The sequence below is a fragment of the Lissotriton vulgaris genome, chromosome 10, assembly GCF_964263255.1.
Source record: "Lissotriton vulgaris chromosome 10, aLisVul1.2, whole genome shotgun sequence".
Taxonomy (NCBI): domain Eukaryota; kingdom Metazoa; phylum Chordata; class Amphibia; order Caudata; family Salamandridae; genus Lissotriton; species Lissotriton vulgaris.
Genome location: NC_141698.1, coordinates 803,827,188 through 803,847,055, shown reverse-complemented (window position 1 = coordinate 803,847,055; position 19,868 = coordinate 803,827,188). Strand labels below are relative to the sequence as shown.

General features: G+C 48.7%; 1 protein-coding gene across 1 annotated transcript in view; it reads left to right on the top strand.

The window, feature by feature from the left end:
- Nucleotides 1-19,868, top strand: part of LOC147688814 (transmembrane channel-like protein 2) — a 523,112-nt gene that overhangs the window by 176,567 nt on the left and 326,677 nt on the right. The window contains exon 11 of the mRNA XM_086939828.1: nt 13,855-14,004. Coding sequence (XP_086795954.1) covers nt 13,855-14,004 — 150 coding nt within the window. The remainder of the gene's footprint in view (nt 1-13,854; nt 14,005-19,868) is intronic.

The following is a 19,868-nucleotide window of genomic DNA, read 5'->3' as shown; positions in this document are numbered from 1 at the left end:
CGTGACTGAGGCTGTGAGTAAGGGCTGTGAGTAAGAATTGCTGCCGCCGACCCGAGCTGCAATGTGCTAAAGGATTTCTGGAAGACTGCTGTGTGGTCTGTAGTACTGCTTACAAGGTGCGCCGTGACCGCATCGCCCCTGCAGCGTGAAACATCGTCCACTATGCTGCATTGAGAGGTGTGGCTCACTGGTTAGAGGCGGCAGACCTGTAAGCAGAGAACAGCCCAGGACCAGGGTTCAATTCCCGACGCGGCAGGGTCGTGGACCAGGGGTCAACGGACTCGATAATTCTCGCCTCAGTGCCTACTCTAACCAGGGAACACACTCGGTAACTCTGGGCATTAAGCTTGCCTCATCTCTACAACGGCCCCCCACAGACGCCGGGGATGCCTAGTTTCACCCTGGAGATACCCAGAAAGGGACCATCTCACAAGGAAATCCAGGACGGGTTCCCCAGCGGTCTACAGCGCCAGGACACTCGGGTAGAGTAACAGTGCGCTTTACAAGTATCCCACATTTACATTGGTGTTTGTGGCCCGAGCCGTCTTCGTAACTGAGGCTGTGAGTAAGGATCGCCAACACTGGCCCACGCTGCAATGTGCTAAAGGATGTCTGGAAGCTAAGGAAGCTGCAAGGTGAAAGGGATCGTTATCGTTGTTCGCCAAGAGGAATCTGCCCAAGATCATCAACGAAGGAGCAGGCAGCACCGTAACCTGTCCAGCTACATAGTTGCCAAGCACCGGAGCTGCAACGTCATCGGGACTGCCCAGCTGGACATCCAATGAGTGGGGAGAGAGAGAGAACAGGGCAGCACATCCCCCCAGGTAAGGCTTGGACTCCGGTCAGGAGCCGCAAGTGAGAGTGGCCTGGGGAGGCGTGCAGGAGGAGTACAGGAGTTCTCCGATCTCTCTCCCGCTGCACTGCGCTAGATGCACTGAGTCCCCGAACGGCCCGTACCTGCCCAGCAGTACCGGGGCGGCCCTTTACATTTACAACCATTGTCTCTGTTGTTTGGGCCTAATGGTGACTGAGCTGATCGCGCAGATTGGCTTAAAGCCTTATTCTTGCATTACGAATGGCAATTATTCTTGCATTACAAATCGCATTATTCTTGCATTACAAACTGCCTTATTCTTGCAATCTGAACTGCATTATTCTTGCATTACAAACTGCCTTATCCTTGCATTACGAACTGCATCATTCTTGCATTAAGAACCGCATTATTCTTGCATTATGAACAACATTATTCTTGCATTATGAACTGCATTATTCCTGCGTTACGAATTGCATTAGTACTTGCATTAAGGACTGTCTTATTTCTACATTACAAATTGCATTACCAACTGCATAGCATTGCATTAGGACTGCATTAGATCATCGTGAACTGGTCATTAATACCGCAAAAAACTACAAGTGATTGTTGGCCTAATAACCGGACCAGTGAAATATTACGAAGGCGCATATGCTGGATTTTCTTTATTGTTTGGTCTCATCTTATTTCTTCTTGATAAATATACCCAATTGTCCTAAATCAATGTGGTGTCCATTTGTGGTGTTATCACTATGTTACTGGGAGTGTGGTTGCAAATACTTTACACATTGCCTTGGAGATAAGCCTGGGCGGCTCATATCAAGCTACCGACGGGTGAGCAGGGGTTATCTAAGAGTGTGTCCCTCCTTTCCCTGACTAAAAGCAAGGGTCACTTTTTGGACTAAGGTACCTACCTCAGCTAACTAGAGACCTCCAGGTCTAACAGATACTATCCAGAAACACATGTGTCTAGAGATTAACAGCACTAACCTGCACCAACTTTGGTGAAAACCTTCAACAAAATTTCAAGTAAGCATTTAAACTGAACTACAATTAACAGAATGCTAAGGGACGAACTGTGCTGGGAGGTGAAGCAGTGTGCTCCCATCCCCTTCTGACTGCTGCACAGAGTTTGCCTTGTTTTAGTATTACAAATCATTTAATCATTTTAAGCAAACTGTTTACGTTGTAGGAGATACATTTAATATGGAAGCTGGATCGCACTGATGCAATGCTGTCATCATAAACAAATAATGTGCTTGCAAGGTTAATCATATCTTTACATGGAATCAGTGAAGCAGTAGTTGATCTCGCACTAACTAGAACTTGGCATCTGAATGACTACCCCCCACCCTATACTTCAAATTTTGAAGTATCTGTCATAGTAATTCGGACCAAAAGGGCCAGTGAGTCGGGATAAAAGTGGCCGCAGCCATTCTTAATGTGTTTTCCCAACTAAATACCCTGCACCAGAAAAGGTAAGATATAACCACTTTAATTACGTAATGTCCATAAATGTTGATCAAATGATAAAATCGTACCGAATACGTTCATCTCAGGATACAGAGTATTTTATCCCAGAATACGCTAATGACTTGGGTGATGGTCATCATGTATGATATATCATATATCATATTTCCTCTTTTTCAGTCAACAGAAAATGAATCAGCAGTCATATTTTACTGGGATCCATTACTGTGTCAAGGTCAAATTCTGGTTCAATTATTCTGCTAAAGAGAAAACACCAAACCTAAATAACTGCCCACCTCTTCATGTCGCATGCAAGCAGACTCGTTTGCAGATCATTTTCCCCACTAAGATGAGAGTGTTGGCTACATGTGCGTTGTTGTTCCCTGGGAGACACTGCCGTTTTGGATCTCAGAAAATGGTCCCTTCTCAGTGACGTGGGCCATTCCTCAATTCAGGCCCATGCCTGGTCTGGTGTATTGAAGAACATCATGTTGGACTGGATGATTACCTTTAAATTGGCTGTGAATAGTAGCATATGTTTAACTGCTAATACCCTCATCCTTAAGTTTTACTTGGTCATATTTTTTACAATGTTTCGGAAAAGGAGTGGTATAGTCAGGGAAGATGAGTCTTTTCCTGGATTCATGCATAATTTCCCCCTCAGTGCTGTATTTAAGAAGGATTAAGTCTTCATCTTGATGGTTTAGAAATTTAGCAATGATGCAGCCTGTTGGACTCAGGGGTGGTGGTTACACAGCGCTCTTGATTAAGGGCATTTGACTAAGGAGCAGGAGTAAAAAAAAAACCTGGAATGATGAATAGCAGCAATTGTCTCAAAAACAGCCTTCAACTCCAACTACTAAGCCCATCAATCAAAGATTGCTCCTTTGCAAGCAGCCCTCTGAGTCTTCTGCACGCTGAGTAAGCTCTTTGGAAGTTGCCGACAGTCGAGCCACAGTACATCACAGTTCTTTGATGTTGTCCCTTAACTCTGAGATGTATCATTCCTCTTCAGTGACTCTCAACCATGCTTTATACTTCCTACCTCAAGAGAATCATATTTACTGCCATAACATTAATGTTGACCTCTTGAACTATTTTAGAGCTTTTTTTGTTGAGCTTGAAGGATTAGGACTGAAGAAGTAGACACGTTGGATTATTGTTGTGCCTCTGCATGGTCCAGGTTTATTGCTGTCTCCAGCGGTTACTATCCTGTGGAAAGGGTTAATAACTTTGTCCATTTTCCCTCGTTTCTGTGATTGATGAAGATTATCTTTAGACATGAGTAACTTGACAAGTCTCTATTCAGTTTAGTGGATGACAAAAGTATGGGGTCTCAATGCCCAAATACAACGTGCTGTTTATCAGAAAGACCTCATTAAGGTAAGTCATGTCTTTCCACTGTAATGATGAGGTTCTAGACAAGTTTCAGGGAGGTTAACACTGGTGAGTCAAAGCCTACCCAAGGTGAGCTAACCACCTTCCACTGGACTCTTTCACTCATCTATCCATTCACCTATTCATGCATCCATATACCAACAGTTCCAGTTTATCCATACATCCACCCTTTCAGTCCACCAATCCATCCATTCACCCTTCCAACCATCCTTTCTCATAATTCATCCACCCTTTTGCTTGTTCATTCATCCTTCCATCCATCCACCCTCCCTTTTACTAATTCATACACTCTTTCACTCACCCATCTTCACACCCATCCTTTCACTTATTCTTCCATACATCCATTTACTTTATTAATTTTCAGAGAAGCAGTACACTGGATCAGGACTCCAGTGTGACAACACCTACACAGCACTATAAATACAATAGTACAAAGGATATAAACAATTCTCTCAACTCCTCCACACTGACCAATGCTGCTCATCTTCTACACTGTATACATTGCTACTACAGGCATTTGTTTTTCATGGAAGCAATTGGTACAGTAACTGGTCTCAGTGACAGCAGCCTATATAGTTAGTCTTTCCATTCAAGATTGTTAGCCAGGGGGGGCGTGGCTAGCAGCCGATGATGGCGGCCGCTGCTTAGAGAGGCTCCCGGGAAGAAGCGGCTTCCCGCATCAATGCGTATCAAATATCCTTTCCTCACCAGCTGGGTGGGGCGGACCAGACCCGGAGACCGTGAGGCTAACATTGCTGAAATTTTGGGAGCGGCGGAGGCTTCACCGAGAGCGGGATCGCCGATTGCAGGTAGAGGAGGAGCTGGGCCTGCCTTCAGCACTACGGCCGCGGAACCACAGAAAGTCCGCGACCTGCCGGAAGTGAACTGGTGTCGGAGGAGGGGAGGCCAGAAGTGCTGGTGCGCCGGGTGAGTCGATCCGAGCAACCACGGAGCCCCGTCCAGTGCCGTCGGACCCTGGGGACGTCTGATTGCAGCCTTTGCACTTTCCAGACCCGCGCGCTCCACCCGGAGGTGCGGAGAACGCCTCAGACTCGGCGACATCGCTTTCCCGCTGCACCAACGAGACGCGACAGGGCCGGGTAACGGCCGGCTATTCATCGCGGTGCCCGCAGTGCAAGGGTAAATTGCAACGGGTGCAGGCATCTCATCGAGTGCGCCGGAGGGCGCTTGCCAACAGATCCATCGACAGGGTGGGGGCTCGGACACCATCGCACAACAGGGGCACCGAGGTGGGGCGATCCACGGAGACGCCACGGGGACATAGCCAAGGGTTCCCCGTCGGGCACGCAGCTGGGGTGCGGATTCAGAGCAAGTCCGGCAGATAGCCGATGAGTGGTGTTGACAGGGGTGACAAACCCCCCCCCTGATGTGAACTTGCGAGGAGACGTCCTCAACCCGCATTGTGTATCCGCCTGCGCGGACCGACGCGACCGACGACACCCCCCCCTTTTTTTGGCAGATACAGCCTACGCCATGTCGCACAGGGGCCCTAAACACACCTCAACCCAAGCCAAACTGGACAAGTTTGCGTATGACAGACAGTCACCGTCCCAGGAGCAACGCAAACCTGCTGGTAAAGTGGCGGAGACCGATGGGGCGAAGAAAGCCACGCTTGATGATGTCCTGGCGGCGCTGGCCCAGGTGCAGGCGACAGTGGGTGCCACGGCGACTGAAGTCACCTTAATTAGGGCGGATCTCCAAAAGATGAACGAAAGGGTCAAACAGGTTGAAGTGGTCACCAAGTCGCTGGTCGAGGATGTGTCCGAATTACGGACGGCGATGGAACGGCTGCAGGCTGATAACAAGCAGCTCAAAGACAAGTTGGATGACCAGGAAGGCCGTTCCAGACGCAACAATGTCCGTATTTTAGGCGTGCCGGAATCGGAGGACACGGGGGCACTGGACCTCTATGTGGAGGACTTGGTCAAGACCCGGCTACAACCTAAGGGGCTATCGAACTTCTTTTCGGTCGAAAGGGCCCACCGAGTTCCGGGAGGAAAGCCCAAGACGGGAGGCACGCCGCGACCGATATTGGCCAGGTTGTTCAATTTCCGCGACCGGGACGCCATTCTCCAGGCCGCGAGAGTGGCACCGGCCATACAAATACAGAACTCAAAGATTGCTTTCTTCCCGGACTACACGGCGGAGGTGGCCAGAAGGAGGAGAACGTTCCTAGAAGTGAAAAAGACCCTGAGAGAAAGGGAACTACCGTACTCCATGTTATTTCCGGCTAAACTCCGAGTGGTTGCGGACAAAAAGGTGTGGTTCTTCGATAACCCTGAAACGGCCCGGGACTGGCTGGAGGGCTGGCAAACAGTTGGGAGACAACGCAAGACGCATAGGCCGGATCAGGACCGTAGGGGTGGCAGCAGAACGGACTCCCAGACGTCTGGTCGAGTGGAAGGACTGGAACGGTCTCCATCCCATGGATTTGAAGGAGGAGGTGGGGACGAATGACTCCTACCCCGAACTCTGCATTGCTAAAGGTCACTGGCTCCCGAGGTGAATTGTTGTTTGAACTGCTGCACGTAGACTCTGGCATGGCCGCCCCGACAGCCTACAGGGAGGCCGCCTGCCCGGGGAGACGCTCTCCCCCCTACACGCAAGTACTCTGGTTATGGGAAGGGTAAAGCACTCTGCTTGGTTGGGGTGGCGGGCAGTTCGAAGTCCGTTTGGCAGGGGAGCAGGGAGGGGGGTTTGTTCGGAACTGTTTTTGTTGTTGTTAGGAATGTATGCAAGCGGTCAGGATCACTGTTTTCATCCATGTGTGCGCCAGCGCATGTTGCTGGGGAAGGACAGCGACACTATGCCCCCGTAATGTCCCTTACTTCTTTGCTGTGCAAGGGCACGGCCATGAGTGCAAATCAGCTTTTCAGTCGGTACACCCCGAACACACTAGTCACTGATGGCTGATAACAATGGCCAGGTAGTAGACGTAGAATCCACTGACTCACACTGCCCTCCCTTGCGTTTACTGTCCTGGAACGTGAGAGGCTTGGGGGACAAGGTTAAACGGGGTTGGTATTGACTGCAATTAAGCGCCAGCGACCTGCCTTAGCCCTGCTACAAGAGACCCATTTGGTGGGGGGGGCAGTGAAAGCCTTGGACAGACGCGGCTATAAAATGTGGGTCCACTCAGAGTTTACGTCGGGATTCAGGGGATCTGGTATACTGGTACAAAAAAACTCACGATTCCTTCCCTTGTCAACTAAGACTGATGACCAAGGATGTTTCGCTGCCATACATGGACAGTGGGAGGGGAAGCTCTTTAACATGGTGTCTGTATATATTCCACCAGCTTTGCAGTCGGTCCACCTCCCAAACCTGGGAGAATTCCTTTTGACTCTCCCCGAGGGTGAGATCATTCTGGGGGGGGATTTTAATTCTGTCATGGACGCGCAATTGGACAAGCACCCCGCGCCTGCTCCACGGGGGGGGGGGACTCCTACTTCCAACGCTTCACAGCATCTATGGGTTTGACTGATATCTGGAGACATTTACACCCCAGCGCGCAACAATACACTTTCCACTCTACGGTGCATGGCAGCCTTTCGCGCATTGACTACTTCCTATCGCTGGGGGAGGGCCTCCGCTATGTTGATGCAATGGGGATTCACCCGAGAGGGATTTCCGACCACTCGCCACTCACATTGTCACTTTCCTCACAGACTAGTGCACGAAAACGCATCTACCCCATTAGTGCTACATACCTCAAGGTCCCACAGGTTCGTAAGGCTCTTAAAAACACAACGAAGCAGTATTTCCTTGAAAACATACATTCGGTGCGCTCCCCGGCGATACTCTGGGAAGCCTACAAAACGGTCCTACGGGGGCAAGCCATTAATTCCATCACGGGGCACAGAAGGCAGCTGTCACGGGAACTGGACGATCTGGAGGTGGCACTGTTGGAACAAACCGAAGCTCATGAGAATAACCCCTCTCCCGCCGGCCTTCACGCCCTCACCCTCCAGCAACAATTATATGCTGATCACTTGCGTCAGTTGGTGAAGGGACACATAGCCGACACTCGCAATAGAATTTATGAGGTGGGAGACAAAGCTGGAAAAATGCTGGCGTGGCTCGATAAGCGGGAGGGCAGCTTTAGGGGGATCCAAAGTCTGAAAGATGAGAGAGGGGTGGCACATACTGATCCGCGGCAAATCACGGAGCTACTGGCGACCCATTTTGAGCGAGTGTACACCCCGGAGTGTGCGGTTACAGCTGAAAGGGCCAGGGCCCTCTTAGCTCCGATAGAGGTCCAGACGTTGTCGCGGGAGGCCTCCGATGACCTGGAGGCGGACATCACTGTCGACGAAATCCAGAAGGCAATCAAGGCTCTACACCCGGGTAAAGCAATGGGCCCAAACGGCATACCCATTGAATGGTACCAAGCGATGCCTGAGACCCTCGGTGTGCATCTGTTAGAGATGTATAAGGATTGTCTGGTGAAGGGTTCCCTCCCGCCAGACCAGCGGGCAGCGACCATCGTGACCATCCCCAAGCCCGGCAAACCGCCGGATGAGTGCTCCTCTTATCGGCCTATTTCCTTACTTAATGCCGAAGCGAAGATGTTAGCTAAACTCCTGGCGCAAAGGGTCCTGCCCCATCTGTCATCGATTATACACCCGGACCAGGCCGGATTTATGCCGCATAGAAATACATCGTTGAATTTGCGGCGGCCACACGGGGTACTGGCCAGGGCGGACACTATTGACACGCCAGCAGTGATTTTGGCCCTTGACGCCAAAATGGCCTTTGATCTGGTGGAGTGGGAGTATCTTTTTGAGACATTGAGCCGCCTGGGATTCGGACCTCGCTTTATTGCATGGGTCAGACTACTATACACCGACCCGGTGGCGCACGTGGTGGCTAACGGCCATATATCACGTACATTTCCGTTGGGGAGGGGCACGCAGCAGGGGTGCCCTCTGTCGCCCCTGCTGTTTGCAATCTCTTTGGAGCCTCTCGCGACCCTTCTGAGGACCTCGCCTCTCCTCAAGGGTATAAGGTGGAGGGGGGGTTGGGTGGACCGTCTGCCATTATACGCAGACGATATGCTGCTTTATCTGACAGAACCTGTGGATGGGGTGCCGGCGTTGCTACATATTTGTGATACGTATGGCAGTGTTTCTGGCTATGCGTTGAATTGGACCAAATCAGAGCTGTACGTTTTGCGGGGCCCGGCCCCGATTCTGGCCGACACATGCCCTCTGAAGCAGGCGGGTTCTTCCTTTAAATACCTAGGTATCCACATCACCAGAGATCCAATTGAATTTGTTGATAAAAACTTGAAGCCCCACCTGGACAGGCTGAAATGGGATGTCAAGCTCTGGTCTGACTTGCCGCTGACACTCCTGGGCAGGGCAGCGCTTTACAAGATGATGGCACTGCCACGTTTCTTGTATGTCCTCGACAATACACCCTATCCTGTGGCACCGCGATTCTTCCAGAAAGTAGCTGCTCTAGTTTTGAACCTTCTTTGGGGGAACCTCCCTGCACGTGTGGCGCAATCGAAGCTGCATCGGGATTGGTACGATGGGGGTATCGCACTGCCAAATCTTAAGCTGTACTACTGGGCTGCACACCTGAAGCCAATAAACCAATGGATTCACGCCCCACAAACCGAACCAGCCTTCCAATCGGATAGGGCTCAATTGGGCACAGATACCTTGCTGGGTCTGTTGTATGACCACCGCAGGGTGCGTGCCTTAGTGGGCCCCACTAAATTAACTGTTCAACTATGGCACACGGCGACAGCGGCGCTGGGCTGGAAAGGGAAGATCACCAGGATGACTCCGCTGTGGGATTCGCGGGCACTAGGTAATATGAGGAATACTAAGGGTTTTGAGCACTGGGACACGATAGGTATTTCCACGGTGGGTGATTTATGGGAGAGGAATGCTGTGATACCCTTCGGCCGCTTAAAAGAATTGTACGGTTTGGGTGACAGGGAGCTTTATAGGTACATTCAAATACAACACACATTGCTCGCGGCCCTGCCCCCCGACACACCTTTGCCCGAATCCTCGCCTCTGGAAGATCGCCTCCTCACTGACTACATGCTAGAGAGGGCGACGTCACTCACGTACCGCAAATTGCTTAATAACTCCCCGGATCCGACACTCCAACTAAAGGGGAAATGGGAGGGGGACGTAGGAGACATGGATGAACATGAATGGAATGAAGCTCTTGGATCCCCCCAGGAGGTGGGCATCTCAGCGCGCATGCGCCTAGTGCAGTTCAAGATCCTACACAGGGTTTACTACACGAGGACCATGCTACACCGCATACACAGGACGCCCCATGCATACTGCCTTCGTGGGTGTGGGGAGGAGGGCACGTTTTTTCACACTATATGGGAGTGTCCCAAGATACAGGACTATTGGAAGCAAATACTCCGTACGATTTCCCAAACACTGAATCGGTCCCTACTGCCCGACCCGCGGAGGTGCCTACTTAACATTTGGGAGCCCACTGACCTGTCTAGATATGAACAACTCTGGGTTACGGTGGGGTTGATGATGGCGAAGCGAAACATAGCGCAGCGATGGGGTGTGGCAGACCTTCCGTCCAAGTCCCAATGGTGTCTACATATGGATACGGTGATGGTGACTGAGAGGGTGGTATACTCCAGCCGAGCCTGCCCGAGGAAATGGAACAAAGTGTGGTTGCAATGGAATGGGTACAGGGGGGACATTTGTGATCCCTTAGAGGAGGACGAACAGGAGGACTCTGACGAGGAGGATGAGGAGGGGTGAACCTGATAGACGTGGTTGGGCAGGAGAACGACCGGGGATATTACACACGTCCCTTCCTCCGAACTGCTGAATTAGGGACAAGGGTGGATGTGAGCATGAAGTGGGCAGGGGCACTAGCACATTAGAGCGAGGGGTGGGATTAGGCCTCTCCCGAGAGGCACTTATTATTTGATTCACATTGACCTATGTCTGACCGCATTATCATTCCTATTGTTTTGGGTTGGAGTTTGTTGTTTTTCAAAAAAGACAAAATGCCATCAAAACCACTTCTAACGCTTATAATGCTGTCTCAAATGCACTTTTAATGCATAGTATGCCCTACTGGACACTTGAAAGCACTGCTGATTTCTTTGAACCATTGCATAATTATGTCATGTCTAATTTACACGAATTAGCGGCCGGCCCGTAGGGTTGTAGGCGATCCGCTGTGTAATATGCAAAGTGCAATAAAGGTTTTGAAAAAAAAAAAAAAGATTGTTAGCCAGGCTTCCAGAGTACTTACTCCTCTGTCACTTCTCAGAACACATCGCGTTCTCACACATTCCTCCTTCCCTATTCCCCAAGGTCATCATCAGTGCCTTTTGTATCGAGCAATTCAATCAGCATCAAAGTCGTCTTCTATACGCTCGTCTCAGCTCACATGTTTCATCCTGATGTCTTCTGCCACTGCCCATTCGGACATATCTTGGAGCCAGTTAGCATAGCTGGGGGTCTGCACACCTATCTATCAAATAGCAATGCGCCGCTTTGCAAGCAGCAAGTCTAGCAACAGGAACCTGCGGCTATGTTTCTTTTTCACTTGGACCTGGGATCAACTCCAACAACACCACCCATGGAGTGTGTGGCACTTCCGAACCAGCTGCCCTGCTCAGATTTCCAACCCTTCTCTCCAAAAGGAGGCTATTGAGGAGTACTGCCAGCCCACATGCATAATGTCCACAGCTGGAGCACCACATTTAGCACATTGGGGTGACCAGGTGGTGTTTATATTGAGTACAGTCTTGGGTGGAAGATACATCTGGTGCGAGTAATTGTATTGCATGAATTTAAAGTGTGGATTAGAGCTCACAATATCCACTTACTCATGGACCTTCTCCCAATCCTGGGTAGGCATGGCCTCTCCTCGCGCTCCCTGCCATTTCTCATGTGCCTTGGGCACCATTCTTGGCAGATCTTCCCTCAGTGCATGGTACAAGTGTGAGGTCAGTTTGCGAGCTCCTGCCATCATGAGCAGGGTTGTTAGCGTCTGCGAGGGTACTGGCTCCTCAGGAAACATGCCCATATCTCTCGCACCCTTTGTGATATCTTAGCATACTGTAGATACTGCCCCATACCCAACGCATATGATTCAATCGAATCCTGCCGTGTAATGCATTGGCCGCCCAGATATAGGTCTCCCAGGAGCTCACAGCCTCCACCCTTCCACCGCTGCACAGACATCACCTCCGCTATCCTCTCCGATGGCTTCAGTGCCCAAAGGCTTATTTATGACTCTTTATCTGTCGAGTCGAGCTCGAAGAGGCCCATCAGGGAGTCACCTCCCACTGTTGCTGCGAAAGCGGGGAGTTGATGACGCCCCTTCCTCCTGCCATTCCAGCAGGGGATGTTTCGTGGACATCGACATAGTGTAGCTATTCTTGTTTTTCCTGCTAGCTTTCCAATCAGTGGAAATAACAGAGTAATACCTTCACTTGGTAAATATTTTACCAATGGTCATGACGCATTTTATTCTTATAAATAGTATTTTTCCCTATTTTTTTCTATATCCGTATTCCTCGTTCACATCCGACGATATTGTGTCCTTAAAAATGAAATGCATAACATTTGATTTATACTGTTCGGCCATAAAAAATAAAAATTTGAATATTAGTGTATTTCTCCTAAATGTTGAGTGACATCTCATATCAAGACTCAACTGAAAGCATATTAGAAGTGAGCTGTGGACGTGGTTCTGTATTTTCTGCTCATAAACACAACTCAAATATAATTTCCGATTGGCCGCTCACGGAAAATGAGTTTTCTGAAGAGAAAGATTTGCATGTGGAAAATGATTTTGCATTTACTGGAATATATATTTTTCTCGCGTTGTACTAAAGAATGCATCGTAAATGCTTTTGTTTGGGGCTTTCAAAAAATGCTTTACCTTTAGATATGTATTTTTTATTGCCATTGTCATTTAAAATAGATTGTTTTTATAATGTTAATTCTTCGGCTAAGAAAACGTTAACAAGACTTTGGCAGTCTACAAGAAAGATTGTTACCTCACCGAAAGCCAAAGGGAGAGAGGCAAGATTAATAACTCCTCAGGCACAATCATAAAGCACTTTTGTATCATGATATTCAAAATTGTTGGTGGCACTGGGTGAGTGAAATAAACAGAGTGTTTGAAGTTGTCGGCAGTAAAAGCTGTGGCGGTTTTCTAATATGTGTAAAATGGTATTTATTGAAATACAACTGGCAACAATGCAGTATTCTTCAAGAACAGTGCAGTTTTCTGCTGACAACTTAATATAGTGCTGCTAGCTTGTAAAGTTAAGAGAGCACCAGCGTCATTAAGACATCACAATGAACTGCAGCGTGATTACTAACACCCCCTTACTCCATCGTGATATGTTGAGATGTCATATCACAATGCTGCTCTCAACTTTCCTATAGTGCACGCAGATGCAAATATAATGGGTCTTTTCAAGGGTAGGGTACGTGAAGTCGTATGCCTGTAGTACTGTTTTACTCACTCTTACATGAAATCATCTAAAATCGGGATATTCAGGGCTTATTCATATACTGTGAATACAAATAGAAAGATATGTGCTGTCGTTGCAATTTTACTAATAAGGAGTTGGGCATTCTGAGCCCTGTCCCAAAAGCATGCAAGAGTACATTAAAACAGGGGCTGCCTTAGGCATGTGCATGTTGTGCACCTGCACAGGGCCACCAAACCCCAGGGGCCACCATGCCAATATATATCCTTATTATAATAATCTTCTGAGGATGGATACATATTTGCGTGGCGGCCACTGGCAAGGATTTGGCGGCCTCCGGCTCTGTTCCACTTCCAAACACCCTGACCCCCCCGCCCCCCTCTTCACTGGCCTCCGCGCTCCGCCCCGCCCGGACCCCCTCTTCTGGGGCCCCCTACCTACGCCCCCTGCCCAGGGCCACCATGAGCCTAGAGCCACACATGATTAAAACGTGCTAATTCTTCTACGCATAAATGCTATTGTAACTCGACCCTCGTCTGTTTATGTGGTTTAGTCTGGTGTTCTGTTCCTTGTATTGGCCTGCTTTAAGACTGCGCTTAACTTCTATTGTTTTATGAACGCAAAAGCACACCCACCACAGTGAGATTCTGACCGTTTGTTACAGCTGAAATGTCTTCTCTGTTTTTTGCTTTAGCTGGAACAGGAAGTAGCCATTAGGAATGTTACCTACTGGACTCTGCATAACTACTACAACGCGTCAGGAAATGGAAGTGATTCTACAATACCCCCTATGGATCCGGCAGATGTGCCTAGAGGACCGTGCTGGGAGACAAACGTGGGCGTGGTCAGTTTATTTTTATTTTGTTTAATATGAATTTCTCAAAGTTACTATTGAGAACAATATAATATCATAACCAGGGTCTTTATTGCTATGTTACACTTATTCGAGACAATATTTCTACATATTGTTCTGATATTTTTAATTTTAATATTTGTAATTGCCAGATCTAACTTTTAAATCTGTAAACTAACGGCCTGATGTACATACAACCAGGTCACCAATAGTGGGTGCAAAATGTACATTGACATTTTGCAAGCTGTCTGTCAATTAGTGATGAAACATATGTACTAAAAGGACGTATTGTAAATTCCACTTTGGAGAGGGTCACAGAGAACTCCCCTAGGAATAATTGACCACTATCGCTGCATTCGCTTTCCTACAAAGAACATTTAAAAACAAAATGTGATATGGCTTCTAGATAAAGGTAAATGTTTTCCATTTGGGAAGACATCAGGGAGCAGGCAGTGGTCCACTGGATCTGTATCTGCTTCCCTTTTGGGAACTTGAAGCAAATCCCATTGAGGAAATTGTCCAACTGGTCAGCTCATCTTTAAGAATCAAAAGCAATCCAGTATGGGTGCTAATATCTGATCGATGGTTTGGATTCGTAATTATGGTCACAAACCATTGAGACATGTTATCATAAACTCAACAAGCAGGGGACGCCTCTTTCAGTTCCCCTTCTGACTGCAATTTTAAATCACAGAATACCTTTAGGGAGTTGGCAGACTTTGTGTGCTCACGAAAAGAGTTTTTACACATCACAAAAACCTATTTTAGGGTTGCAAGCCCTCTGATTGTGAGAATCACAGGGTCTGTGACTACAACCTCTGTTTGTACATGTGGCCCTACATTCTAGATTTATCTATAAATGTAACAGTTTTGTCAGTTACTGAGTAGTTGCCAACAAAGTAGGCCATCCTGATATAGTTTCTCAACCCATTTCTATACTATGGAAAAACCATATCCCATAATAGCCGTTCAGACACCGTGAGTCCCTCAAGCTCACGTTTTTTGCCAGTGTAGGAGAGTAGGGTCTGCTATCCTATGGTCACCCCAATTTTTGCTTTTTGCTTCACTGGTTCTCGACTTAGTGAGGCTGTGGGCCTGCTAATCAGACCCCCAGCCTGCTGTTCTCTCTCTAAATTTATAATACATGTGCTATAGGTACATACCACAATTGGAAATGGACTCCTTGTCAGCCCCTGTACCATGCACTATAGGTGCTCAGGGCATAGGTGCCACCAAGGCCTACCAGGGGCTGAAGCATAGCTTTTGCCACCCCTGGCTGGTTCTTAAATTGACACAACTGGCTGATCACTCAGCTGGGGCAAGTGGGTGTAATCACCCCTTGCTTAGATATAGTATACCTATATCTAAACCTATATCTGGACACATATATAGCCTGTAAGCCACTCCTATGGAAGGCCTCATCAATCCTGGAGGCAGAGTGCGTGGTTTTATGTGAGATGGAGCTCTGGCATGAGCTGAGCCTGTCTGCAGCTGTCGGGAACAACTCCCTAAGCTGATCCGGGATAATGCCATACCATATACTCTTAAGCGCCTTATAATCCTCGCGGTTATATAGCAACTTTGGTTTGGCTTTATCAAAACATGTTGTGTAAGGTGTCATACGAATTGGAATACTACCCCCTCGCCAGTTCTGGCGACGGGGGTAGCATTCCACCCTTCTAGAGGGATAAGACATGTTACTTTACTGAAACGCGGTTGATTTAAAATGAGCCTCAGATCCACAAAACGGATGCCTCTGCCACAGACACGGGTCTGGCCTCCTGCTGCTGACCGAAACTCAGCATATGGTGGCCTGGACAAAGAGTTTCCTGTCGCAGGGCGGTGTCAAACCACCCCAGACAGGAGATAGTGGATTGTAGTAGGGAGGTTTCAAAGAAACCAGACACTGCCTGGGGAGCACAAGGCTGCCCCTTGCATAATCCGGCCAAACCGGTTCTGGGGCCTCCCAGCCCCTGTCCCAGCGCGGCCTGGATCAAAGGAAAGGGGTGTAACCACCCCCTTCCTGGGTCCCACCCATAGGAGGGGACCTAGCAGGATGTCAAGCTCACCAGATTCGAATAAGAGTGGGAGCAGTGCCAATGCAACTCAGATCATCCTGAAGAAACATAAGAAACGAATTCTGGACCCTTCGACTTTCTACTCAACGCAGAAGACTGAAGAATCTCCCTTGTGGTCAAGGAGTGACCACCCTGTGCAAACAGGCACCATCCAGCCCTCGACCCTTGCTTTGTTGCAGTTCCCGCCGGAACTCGAGCGACAGAGATTGACGAGATCAAGCTTGCCTGCCTTCTCCCAGCCCGATCCACAGTCCCTGCAGAGCTGAGACCAGTGGAGGCGACCGGAAGCGTGGGGCACGCCATCTTGAAAAGGCCACGAGACACTGACCGTGCAGCCCACGAGTGATCCTCGAAGCTGTGCACCGGGGTTTGAGAAGCCCCCACCCCGAGCTACTTTTGCACCCAAGCTCACCCCTCCACACTCGACGAGTGCTGCGTGGGGCCCTTCTGCTTGTTTTGGCTCGACGCGTTGGCCCGGTCACTTGCCAGCTGGCTTGTGGCCCCTGTGCCGACGAAACTTGAAATACGACTTGCTTTTCTGGTTGCTCCAGATCTGCTCCAGCTCCTGTGAAAAGGAGCCCCCACTCTGACCCTCCTGGTTTGAGTGATAAGCAATCTCCCGGTTCCGCGTGGATTGCTTTTGCCAAGTGCTGTTTGCTGCAATCTTGAAGCCGACGGTGCTGACGGCGAGAGCCTACGTGGGACAGATCGTGACCTGCTCCTGGACGTCGCAGATGCCCCAGAGCCCACGTGACAGCGGAGAGAAGCCTATCGACAACCACCTGATTGCGCCCGACATTGCCTGGTTCCGTCCTGGTTCCACCCTGGTCACTGCTGAGTGACCCAGACTCTGTCCCCTCTGCTTTCAGGTACTTTTCTACTTCGATCCACCCTTGGATCGCACCGGACACTTCCGCTTCACATCGCCTGCAGCTGCAACAGCTTCAAGCACCAAGAGCCTGCGTGTCAAGACCCGACGCCACTTCGACCCTGTGCACCCACGGCCTGTGGGTGAGGTAACATTGCAACGCCGGTGTACATACACTGGTACACACCTCTAGGGTCTGTGTCTAAAGTTTTGTTCCTCTAGGTTCAGCGGAAGTATCTTTTAATTCACTTTATCTAACTTTTACGCACCATTGACATTGCATTGGTGCGAGCCGCAGTTTCCGTGCTGCACCCGTCTCCTGTGGGCTACTCCCGACTTCAGCATTTCTAGTCCTGACTGCTCCCAGCGAATCTCTAGGCCCTAGGCCTAACCACTGTTCGAGAAGTGTTACTTATACCACTTTTTTAGTATATGGTCTGAGTGGCCACCCGCCCTCATCCATAATTGTGCAACTTTATATGTTTTACTGTGCTTTTGATTTAACGCTTGTGCCCCTTTCCTCATAAAGAGTACTAAGGAGTAATTTAGAAATAAATACATATATTTTTATAATATATACTTGTGTGGTGTCCTTTCATTTGATTACAGGATTGTATGTGGTAAAACAGCTCGCTTAACACGACCTCTTAAGTTAAGCCTTTAAGGCTGCTTAGTCCATGCTACCACTAGGATAGCTTGTCTAACAAGGTTGACTTACAACCAGACATCTTTGGGGTTTGTTTGGACTGATACCAAGTGGTTCCAGAATTGGAAACACTACATATCAGGCCAACGTCTCACATTGGTGTGCAGCGGTGCGGATTTGAGCTTGCTGTTTGTTTTACCATTGCAATCTTTATCAAACTGAAAGATCACATCAAGTACCTTAGGTACATATAAATCAAAAGCTTAGCATATTAAGTTCTACTGAACTTAGTAGTTGTAGATTAAAGGGATTAGCACACCCTGACTACAACTCACTAGCAAGGTACAGTAGGAAAACACTTAGTGTAGGTAAGTGCATCACTTACACCTCACTAGCAGTCATGTCTGATACAGGTAGAGCCTCAGGCTCTGCTCCTGTAATAGTTGATTCTATAGGGACAACATCCAGATATGACAACCTTAGCCACAAAGACCTGAGTGCCTTGTGCACAGCCAGGGGGCTAAAAAAGGGCAGAGGCCCTACCATTCCTTCCCTAGTAGCTCTCCTAGAAAAGGATGACCTAGATAAGGTGAGTCAGGCTCCCTTAGAATCAGGTGAAGGGATACACTCCCCTGAGAATGAGAATCTTCCAGAAGATGAAGAAGAGGAGGAGGAAGAGGAAGAGGAAGGCTCTGATTTAGAAGAGCCTGAAGATCAGGATCAGAGGGGAAACCAGGTACAGGTTGCCAGGCTTAACCAGGCCAACTTGGACCTACATGAGAATGGAGAGGGCCAGCACCACTCCAGATCTCATAACCAAATTCTCCCAGGTAACAGGAGGGTGAGATCTCAATCAAGGGACTCTCATCTTTCTAGTGCCTCAAGAGAATCTCAAAGAGGGATGACTCCCTCCCAGAGAAAAGAGCATAGGGCCAGGATGAGGGCTGTCCAACTCCAAATAGAAAGGGAAGAGGTAGCCTTGGCTCAAGCTAAACTTGCTTTAGCAAGAGAAAGAAAATTGTGTGGCTTAGATGCCACTGGTGGCAGCAAAGTTCCTAAAGAAAAAGACAGGGCCTATGACAATAGAAACCTGACAAAAATTGTGCCCCCCTACAAGGAAGGGGATGATATCCACAAATGGATGACTGCTCTTGAGAGGGCCTGCATGGTACAGCAGGTCCCTGAGGATCAGTGGGCAGCAATTTTATGGTACTCCTTTTCTGAGAAAGGGAGGGACAGGCTCCTCACTGTTAGACCTGAGGATGCCAAAAACTACTCTGTTCTGAAGAGTGCTCTTATTGAAGGGTTTGGCCTAACCACTGAGCAATACAGGTTGTTGTTCAGAGACACCCAAAAAGCACAGACTCAGGACTGGACTGATTTTGTAGATTGTGCCACTAAGGCTCTGGAGGGTTGGCTGCAGGGAAGTAAAGTTTCAGACTATACAGGATTGTACAATCTTATGATGAGAGAGCAGATCCTTAATAACTGTCAGAACCAGCTGTTGCATCAATACCTTGTTGACTCTGATTTGACCTCTCCCCAAGAATTGGGAAAGAAGGCAGACAAATGGGTCAGAACAAGGATTAAGCAGAAAAACCAGAACCAAGGTGACCAGAAGAAAACAGACCAGAAGGGTGGGAATCAGAAAGATAAAGAAAAGGACCAGAAGTCTTCAGGCCTCCAAACTAGCAATAAGGAGGGGGGTTCCCAAAATGGAAACAAGAAAAAGAAGAATGATGGCCCAAAGAAACCTTGGTGTAATACCTGCAAATCAGTTTCACACTGGGGCAGTGAATGCACTAAGAAAAATCCAGTCCCCACCACTGCAGCTCCTAAAGCACCTGCACCCCCTAGTACAGTTAACAGTGGTGGTACACAGCCAAAGGGTTTAGTAGGGTTGACCCTGGGTACTGAGGTGGAATCTGGCCTAGTCAGAATCCCCACACAGGCAGTTCTCCTATATGATGTGGACTTACCTTTGACCACTGCAGTAAGCCCCAGTAACCTGGGCAAATATAAGCAGTCTCCCCTAATCAATGAGAAACTGGCTCAGGCCCACAGGGACACTTGTGCCAGTGTCACAATGGTGACACCTGACTTTGTGGACCCTGGTCAGATTGTACTAGGTGAAAGTTACCTAGTGACCAATGCAAGCAACTCCACTACTTCCCATAGTGTGGCTGTTGTGAACTTCTCCTGGGGAGGGGTAGATGGCCTAAAGAAAGTTGTTGTGAGTGCAGACCTCCCAGTAGACTGTCTG